At 42.4% G+C, this 9,946-nt stretch overlaps 1 protein-coding gene across 1 annotated transcript in view; it reads left to right on the top strand.

The window, feature by feature from the left end:
• CSPG4 (chondroitin sulfate proteoglycan 4) overlaps positions 1-7,302 on the top strand; it is a 41,919-nt gene extending 34,617 nt beyond the window's left edge. Inside the window, exons 6-10 of the mRNA XM_026709758.2 lie at positions 1,368-1,566; positions 2,529-2,663; positions 3,045-3,208; positions 3,997-4,180; positions 5,231-7,302. Of these exons, the coding sequence (XP_026565543.1) occupies positions 1,368-1,566; positions 2,529-2,663; positions 3,045-3,208; positions 3,997-4,180; positions 5,231-7,155 (2,607 nt within the window). The 3' untranslated portion in view covers positions 7,156-7,302. The remainder of the gene's footprint in view (positions 1-1,367; positions 1,567-2,528; positions 2,664-3,044; positions 3,209-3,996; positions 4,181-5,230) is intronic.
• Positions 7,303-9,946: the final 2,644 nt, after the last annotated feature.

Genomic DNA, 9,946 nt, shown 5'->3' on the forward strand with positions numbered 1-9,946 from the left:
GTGACCCAACGGGTATTCTTTTGCTGAGGCTGAATTTCTTTCAGCCTTGTAAGGTCCTCCTTACAGATAGTCCTCAATGTGCAACCATAGTTGGAACCAGAATATCCACCGCTAACCAGAGCAGTTGTTAAGTGAATCAACATCCCCTGGAAGGGATTGCGCAAAAAACATTTTATTCTTTTTGCCATCTTTTGCCTAGCAGTGTAAGAAGTTGGTCGCAAGATGGCAGTAGAAATCTATGCAACGATTTCCAACTTGCAAAACAAGTTATGGGCAAGATGATTTTTGTTTAATGTACAAGAGGAAAAAGGAAAACATTTACTCAAAGGCAGGACGTTTTGAATCACCGGAGCTTTGTTTCTTGATCAGGGGTTCTGGGAATTATTATTTATTATGAGATCTGATCCCCCAAAGTTGGAAAACTCTCCTCTACTGGTAGGAATATCTTTGACAGAGGACTATCCAAGGTCTCTCGTTCATGGGTTGCAGCCCGTTCAATCCTACCATTGGGGATTTCTTCCCTTCCCTTCCTTTCTTCTGGGATTAATAAAGAACTGACTGCCTAGGGTTGGGATGACTTAGCAAGGACCTTTGTGTTAATCCAAACAAAGAATAATGATTGCAACCAAAGGCTGGCCAGCAGAGTCCCTAGATATTTATGAGCGCCAAGTCTCTTCACTCAGTTCGGCTATAAACGGATTCCAAAATTAATCCCCCAAAGAATTTTAAAAATACCAAATCTGGGCTGCAAAATTCCAGAGGAGCATTGCCAGGAAAGATGGCATTCTGCTTCTCCTTCTCCAGCAGATCAGGATACGTGGTGTCAAGGGCCAACTCCTGAAAGACATGCCCATTGGGTCAGCAGAAAAGATGGAGCCGGACCTTAGGCCAGAAGGAGGACAATTTCCACACGGAGGGTTTTTTTTTTTGTTGTTGTTGTTGTTTAGTTTTATTTTGAGAGATAGGATGTTGTGGAGAACAAAATTGAGGGGGAACATGTTGTTAAGAAAGACTAAATCCAACATGACCGAAGGCGATGTCCTCATTCTGTATGATCTCATTCTTGAACAGATGCTCAACAAGATCATTCAGGGGCCAGAATTTTTCTGGGATTCTTTTTTTTTTCTTTAATTGTTTTGCTTTCAAGGACTTGTAGCAACTCAGGATTTATTCCTGCTTCGATTCTTGCTTAATGCCAGCAACCAAAACAAACTGAAACAAACAAACGTTAAATGAGTTTTCAGGGTCAGAGGTGGAAGTTTCTGAGTTCTCCTCAACCGAAGCATTTTTAATCTCGCCCATATCATAGTCAGGCTCAGAGTTGGGTTGGTGACTGACTCCAGTGTTCTCTTCATCTTTCCTGCCAGGTTGAAGAAGGAGGCACTGCCGAGATCACCCCTGAGATGCTCCAAAGTGAAGATGAAGACACCCCTCTAGAAGAAGTCACCTATTCCATCAGGACTCCAGTCAATGGGAAGGTGGTGTTGAAATCAACACCTGACAGACCCATCCAGCGGTTCACCCAGGCCCAGATAAATAGCCATCTTGTTCAGTTCATCCATGAAGGTCCGTACCAGAATGGAGGAGAACAGGAGGTTTGGGTTCTGAGATGACAAAGTAGACAACTCTGCCAAGTCAGATTGTTGGATTAAGTAGTTCAGCTTTGTCAGATCTTCAAAGTTTCAGATATGGGTCTCCTCAGTCTTCCCCAAAAATGCCAAGATTGTACTTGAGACCTTTCTCCAGACTAAGACATGAGATGAAAAAAATATTTCTCAACTCCCTATGATTTGAATTCACGAAAGATATCTAAAAGCGGAGAGCCTACAAACATCAAATCCCTTCTGAATTCAGTTGAGTTCCTAGGAATTTCAAAGAGCAATCAGGACATTGTTGAACGCTCCTTGCCTTCTCCTAGAAGATCTTCAAATTTCCAATCTAGCCTATGGTTAATCTCCCATCTCAGTCCTACCCAAGGTCAACCCTGCTTAATTTCCAAGCCTACACAAGATTAGCCAGGTCTTTCCACCTACTGAGGCATACTTTTAAATCCTTAATTTGCAGCCCAGCCCAAGGCCACCATTTGAATAAATCCATTCAAGGGAAGCTTGCAATCCAGAATATGCATTATGCTTACTTTCGCAGTAAATTCAAGCCGGGAGTGCCACTTTTTACATGGTCAAGACAAGATATGAAATCCTAACTTTTGCAAGACAGAACAATCAGTTTAAACAACAACACAAGTACAGATTAAACAGCAGAATGTTTTAGCGAACAGATTAGCCATGAAAAAGTGGTTGGTGAACACTGAATGAAAAAGAAAAGTAAGCAACACATTGGAGTATCCCAATAGAAAGGCATAAGCAGACTTAGTTCTACCAGAAGTAAAAATGCACATCAACTTTTTTCTACAAGTCCCACTTGCAGTATCCGATATCCAAAAGTAGCAGAGGTCAGGAAGTTAGGGTATGAATGACCCCACCCCATGTCCTTGTGTTCAAAGCTTCTTTTTGGTTGTTCACCTCTAGGACCTCTGGAGGGAGGATTTTCCTTTGATCTATCCGACGGTGAGACCATGTCCCCAGGACACTTTTTCTTGGTGAAAGCCCAAAAGAAATTTGTCATCACTCTGGAAAACAAGCAAGATCTGATGGTGTGCCCAGGTAAGATATCTCCTGTCGCCTTCTGTTTCAGAGGCAACATTATACTTTGTGAAAGACGAGGCGAGTCCAAGTTCTTCTTGACTGACGATGTCACCAGCTTTGCTGTGAAATCCTTCCTGGAGGACCTGTCTCCTGATGTCCCCTCCACTATGTCCCCAGTTCTACCATTAAACTAAATTTCCTCTCCTCTGCATTAAAGTCACTTGTACTCTCACAAGTTGTCAATGCACGTAAGCACTATGAGACGGACGTGATATTGTATATGGAATGCATCAAGCATTTAGGACTTGGAGAAACCATTTCCAATGGTTTCATAAATGGGCAACCTTTTCCTTGTGTGGCATTCTAAGGGGCGGTTCTTCCTATCTTTTGTTTTTCAAGGTTCTTCTGAGCCGATCAGAAGTCAAAACCTGAAAGCAGTGACCAATCAAGAAGGAGCTGAGAAGTCTTTATTTTACATCATACAACAGCCTCCAAAGCTTGGCAAGCTGTTGAACAGCCAGAAGAACAACGGAGAAGAGTTGAGAAATTTCACCCAAGCTGAGGTTAAAATATTTGTGGCTTTTTTGTGTGGTGTAGGCCACTAATAAAATATCTTAATAATGTGCATTGATCATCAACTCTAAGGGGAGGGTCAAAGTGATAATCTTTTGGGTGGGAGAAACCATGTTCATCTCTTCCTGGTTTGAGTGATGACAGATGTGGTATGAAACTCTTTTCTTTTAACCATGTGGAAACTGGGTCCTACAATATTCTTCCTGGGACGTTCTTTTGAACAAGGACCAAAACATGGGAGAAGAAAGGCAACACAAAATTCATACACTTTTTCAGGGGGGGTAAAGTCAGTTTACTATAACCTGAGCGCATCAAAATTAAGTTGTGGAGGACAAACATCATAACAGGGGTCTGATGTCCTCTCTCCCCATGGAAAAACAATACCAGTGGAACGTGAAAGAGCTTAATTGGTGGCTGTGGGACACCACCAGCATTTCCATCAGGAAAATAGAATGAGAAAGGATACAAGGAGAAGAGAATTTGGAAGGAGTGAAATAGGTAATCTGTATATCAACTTTCTCCCACAAGATGTTCTCATGAACTTCATCTCCCATCAGCCCCCAGCCAGAAAGACCCCCTTTCATGCTGGCTTGGTTTTATAGGAGTCAAGGGCCATCATATCTAGAGAAACCTAACTGGAGAAGGTTCCTTTTGTGTGGACATAAGTAGACATACCTAGAACCCAAAGGGCTAGAGAATAAGAGATTCCAACCAAACGAACGTTCTTGTTTCTTTTCTCTTTAATGAATGTTCTGTCCTTCTTGTCTTTTGCAAACAGGTGAATGCTGGGATGATTGCATACCACCATGATATGCCACCAGAACCTTTCTGGATCCGTGAGGATAAATTCCACTTCCAAATTTCTTCTCCGTCAGGGACCACAGATCTATTTGTTTTTGGCGTGATCATATCATTTGAGGCCAACTGTCCTCAGGGCTCGTCTCAGCTGTGGAGAAATAAAGGTAAGAAACAGAGACGTGGAGACATGCTCAGAAAGCAGATCTGTGGCTGCTAGGAGACTGGGAGATTTTTAAGGGAGTGGAGCTGTTTTGCAATGGTTGGGCTGATCCATGAATCAAAGCACAGTTATCCAACCAACTGTGTACTTCTTATATTATTATTTTTTCGTTGTTTTTGTAACAGAGATCTCCACTTCTGGGTGGGTACAAAAATGAAGTGGGAAAGGCATGCATACAAAATTCAGAGTTTAGGATAATGTGGGTGTAATCATAAGCATCGGAGGAGAAAGATGTTCAAAGGCTCACATGCAAATATTCCTACCTTTAAAAATGTAGAAACGGGGAAGAGGAGGTCGTGAAAAAAGGCACGGACCAGAATCCAGAATAACAAGAATAAAGAAATAGATCGATCCATTTCTAGCAGTGCCTCTTCTGAGAAATGAGAGCAGGTGGCAGGAACAGAAGCACTGGAGAAAGGGAAAGGAATCTTCTGTTGTTATTTGAAAAAAAATATGAGTTATAGAAGTCCTCGACTTATGACAGTAATGGAGGTCATGCCAAGTCGCATGACTTCAGGAGGGACCAGCCATAGGAACTTTGGAACAGGTCAGTCATGTGCCCCCAGGGACAGCTGTCAAAATGTAGGATAGAGGAGAACAGAGCTGGAAGGGGGACTTTGAGATCTTCTAGTCCAACCTCCTGCTCAAACAGGAGAACCTATACTATTTCAGATAAGTTGAAGACAACCTGTAGTATTTTCTCATGGCCAGGTACGAAGAAAGGCAGATTAAGTACAGCTCAAGAAAGTAGTTTCAGAAGGTGGACATCTGGAACCTTCTGATGCTACTTTCTTGAATTGTACTTAATCTGCCTTTCTTCTCTGCCACTCTCTTCTCTTTTTCTACCCTTTTTCTTTCTCTGCCACTCTCTTCCCTTTTTCTATTTCTCCTTCCCTTGTCCATTCTCTCTTTCTTCTGTAGCAGCTTCTACGTAGAGTCCTTGTTTTGAACCAAGATGACCACTCCTTGTTTCTCCTTTTCTTCTCCCTTTCAGGCCTCACTGTCCCAGAAGCTCAAAGTGCAGCCATCAACATCTCATTACTTGATGCTTCCAACCTTCTTACCAAGGAACCAGTGAGAACCTCCTATGACGTGGTCTTTCTGGTAACCAAATTGCCCATGTATGGGGCCCTTTCTCTTCCAGATGGTCGAGTTAATAAGAGACACCCCTATTTTCTGCAATCTGACCTTGCTGCAGGTGGATTGGAATATTCTCACAATGGTCCTGGATTGCTGGATGATTATTTCAGATTTGATGCTTGGCTCCGGCATAACTCGGAGAAATCTATTCAGCCCCCACAAAATGAAGTCATTATTTCTGGGTGGTTCAACATCACAGTGAAAGACAGTAATGAGATGCCACCAAAACTAATCAGCCAAGGAAAAGTCTTGCAAGTTCTCCAAGGTTCCTCCATGGTGATCTCCCAAGAACATTTGAATGTCATAGATCCAGACAGTTTCCCTGAAGAAATCCAATTCAACGTTAGTTCTGAATCTTCAACTGGATTTGTAGCTAAGGCCCATAATACATCCGTAGCTATAACCCAGTTCACACAAGCAGACATCAACGCAGGACACCTGATATTTGTTGCCAATAGAACAAGTTCTACTGGAACTTTGAAGCTTGTTGTATCAGATGGACTCAACAAGCCAATTTCCATTTCTCTGGAAGTCATGGTTCTTCCAGCAACCACTTGGGCAACCAATCAGACCATCTTGGAAATACCCCAGGACTTGAACATGGCTTCACTGTCTCACAAACATCTTCTAGGGTCTTTAGACCAAGGAGAGCAAAATACCCTCTATGAACTCATCAGGGACCCAGAGTATGGGCAGGTGGAAGTCCATCAAAAGGCCGTGAGAAGTTTTTCACAACGACAGGTGGACAATGGAGAAGTGATCTTTACTTTCACAGATTTGGCCTCCTCCAAAGATGAATTTCAATTCCTTGCCATCTCAGGACCCATCAATATTTCAGGGGTTGTGAATGTAACAGTCAAGGCCTTAGTGAAAACCCAGCAGGAGATTCTTTGGCCAAGAGGAACCACTGTCCTGCTTAACACCAATGTCCTGGATGCACACGATCTGGCCAACAGGACAAACAGCATCCCTGAGTTCAGAATTCTCCAAGCACCTCAAGGGAGCAACTTGGTGAAAGTCTCCAGAGGCAACACGGACCGGCCTGTCTCCATCAATGCTTTCACCCAAGATGACCTCGAGAAAGGATTGATTGGGTTAGAAATCTGGGAGACAGAAGATTCAGGGCCCAATCTCCAAGAGGACCGCTTTCAATTTGAACTGATTGCAAAAGGTGTGCCCCCTGCCTTGGGCTGGGTGAGGTACATTACTGAGACCTTCAACTCCTCAACCCCCTATAGGGCCACCTTGGTCAATATGCCTGGTCCCCAGGAAAGCAGCCATAGCTCTACCCCACAGAGCATAACCTCCCCTTTGCAGACTTTCACAACCAAGCCTTATGAATCCAAAATGCCCCCTTCTAAATCCAATAAGTCCCACGTCCTTCCAACCACCATATCAGGCCAAGGGCCAATATCTCAGACAGAAAGGACTTCTATCCTGGGTTTCATTGAAGCCAACATGTTCAGTATCATCCTCCCCATTTGTCTCATTCTCCTCCTTCTGGCTTTGATCCTACCTCTGCTCTTCTATTTGCACAAACGGAACAAGACTGGCAAGCACCATGTCCAAGGGACACCCCCCAAATACAAGAACGGAACGGTAGTAGACCAAGAAACCTTCCGTAAGACTGACCCTAATCAAAGCATACCTCTGACCACCATCAATACCTTGGAGACCAAAGAACCAGGACCCGGGCCAGGAAGACAACAGGATCCAGAATTGCTCCAGTACTGTAGGACATCTAACCCAGCTTTGAAAAACAGCCAATATTGGGTTTAAGTACTGGAACCAAAGACTAAACAGCCCGACAGTCTTTCTGCAGGCTGACACCATTTTTTTGAAGTTTTCTTTCACCTCATCCTTCCATCTTTTCTCTTCTATCTGCAGATATGTAGAAGAGATCACAATCTTCTAAGAGTATCAAGCTTTGGTTCCTTCAAAGATATTTATTCGGTGGGAATGATGCCTTTGGAGTAGAGGTGGGCAGCTCTGGTCCCTTTACAACCTGTGGATTTCAACTCTGAACCAGGAATTCTGGGAGTTGAAGACCTGAATCCGCCATGATTAACTCAGGAATTCTGGGAGTTAGCTCACAGGGTGTAAAGGAGCCATAGTTGCCCGTCCCTGCTTTGGAGAGTATTACAAACTACTGAAACTCTTTAGGAGAACTAAAGCTTTTTGAAATGTCTATCCTTCTGTTCTTATGGGTGCAATGGAGTCCTCAGGGGTCTGCAGATGAAATGTGAGAACCCAGAAACTGGTGGGAGAGGTTTGTGGCAAGATTCGTTGACTAGCAAAGGCCATCGTGAACCTATGGGAAAGTGGAATCGCCACAAAATAAAAAATGCCAGATGAAAAAGGGAGCAAACACCGCTAAAAGCACCTTTTACCCTTGTGCAAAATTCCAGCTTTTGGAAGATTGTGGAAGTGAAATGGGTTTTATGCAGAATTTTCAGTCTTCTTTATTCGATGTCTGTCATCCTGAATCTTAGGAATTAATTTCTTCCCAAAAGAGAGTTAAAACATGCAGATGGCTTAAAACTTCCCCAAAGACTGTTAGGATATATTTTCTTTTCTTTTCTTTTTGAGATATTAATGTTTTCAGCATTTAGGTGATTAAATGTCAGTTGATCCCACGAGAGAATAAGCACATTTGAGTGTCTTGTTCCAACAAGGCAAATATGGCATGGTTCTAGATTACGTTTTGTGTCATCCTGAATCACTTGCTCCGTCTCTTGACAGGAATTTCCCACATGGAAAGTTTTTGACAAGTTGTTTGTAGAAGTTAGTGAGAAGTACAAAAGTTGTTTCTCCCAGTAGGAAGCTTAAGCAGCTTCTAACGCTGGTTTCAAAGAGAAAAATAGATTTCTCTAGCAGATCTAAGGAAAAGCCATGGTTGAAATCTGGAATTAGAAATAAGAATCCTCAAATAAGAAAAAAAAAAAAAAAAACAAGGGGAAAGGTGGGAAGGAGGAAAAAAAGGAAAAAAGAATATATTTTTTTTGAAATTTTCAAGCTACAATAAAAGGGTCCTATCAAAATTCCAGCCACCTATACAACAAACTTCCTTCTGTCTTTCTGTGAATCAACAGCTGTAGATAACTAAATACCCAGCCCTTATTTTGAAGGAGATGTTTTATTTAATGCAGTTTCATACTTTTGCAAATATTATGTCTGTGTTTATTTATAAATTGGTTATTCTATGGTGATTCACAGCTCTGTTGTGATTTCCCCCAAGCCTAAAAAGAAGGGGCGGAAATCCAGATTTTTTTTTTTTTCTTCTTCTGATCTGTCCTGAAAGAGCAACTTTCAGACAAGACTCTAACGGGAGCAATAGATTACGATAGCCAGCTTTGGAGAGGCCAGCTTTGTTTTAGATAGTCTGAGTTAAAAAAAAAAAGTACATTTCACATGCAGAAGACCCAGTAGGGGAGCCAACATCCATGAAGGTCATCTGAACAGAGATCTTCTCTCTAAAGCGTAAGACTTGAATCAAAGGTTGGGAAAAAAAAATCAGAGAAAGAGAGGTTGCATCCACACAACATAGTTAACATGAACCCTTGAAGAGCAAAGGGCTTCAAGCATGATACATCTGCTTTGTTTAAACCATAACTGTATGATTTGGGCAGTTGAGTCTTTTATGTAAACCCAACAGGTTGATGGGTACCCTGGTTCCTGTCAACCCGGAACATGGGTTACCTTAACTGGATGAAGCATACAAAGAAAGATAATGAGGAATAATGAGAAACAAGGGGAATGTTCTCCTACAGTGGACCACTCCACCTTGAGAAAGTAGTTTATTGGACAGTAAGGATTTTAAGCAACATCTGGATAACCTTTGCCTGCCAGTTATAGCTGGATTGGTGAGTGTTTGGATCATGCTGTAACTAAGGAAAATCCCACTGGATTTTCTCCCTATGGTCCACTCTTCAGCTCAAAGCATCCATCTCTCATCCTACAAACTTGAGACCGATCCCTTCAACCTTTTCTGCACTCCCAAGAAATCCTCCAGAACATGACATCTTCTGCTTCGGCCCTCCATAAATCCTCAAGGAATTCTAGAGATATTTCAGGAGCATCGGGAGACTAACAAGGTCACCCCCCCGCCCCCACAAAGTCATGAGAAGCACAGACCTCTATGGGTTGGTTAAGGAAATGCCCGAATATTTGGAAAAAAACCAGTTCCGTTCCCATGTTGCTTCATGCTAATTGAGCAAATTGGCCAACTTTGTAAAGGATAAATAAAGCAGATTATTTTTAAAAATTGTGGGTATGTGGAAAATTCTTGTGGGGGGGGGAGATGCCTTTTAAACCCAAGCATTTATCTGACCTTCACATTTTACAACTGGAAACATCTGGAATCTGTCTTTGAATGCATGGATACAGCTTTGAACCCATAGTATTTATTTCCATTGCGGTATTTCTCAGCCTTGGCTGCTTGAACCTGGGTGGACTTCAACTCTAAGAATTCCCAAGCTGGTTAGGGAATTCTGGGAATTGAAGTCTCCCCAGCTTCAAATTGTCAAGGTTGAGAAAGTCTGATTCTGGCTTATTTCTATCGGACAAAGGA

Source organism: Pseudonaja textilis, chromosome 13 (genome assembly GCF_049901715.1).
Source record: "Pseudonaja textilis isolate UNSWEBS1 chromosome 13, rPseTex1.2, whole genome shotgun sequence".
NCBI lineage: Eukaryota > Metazoa > Chordata > Lepidosauria > Squamata > Elapidae > Pseudonaja > Pseudonaja textilis.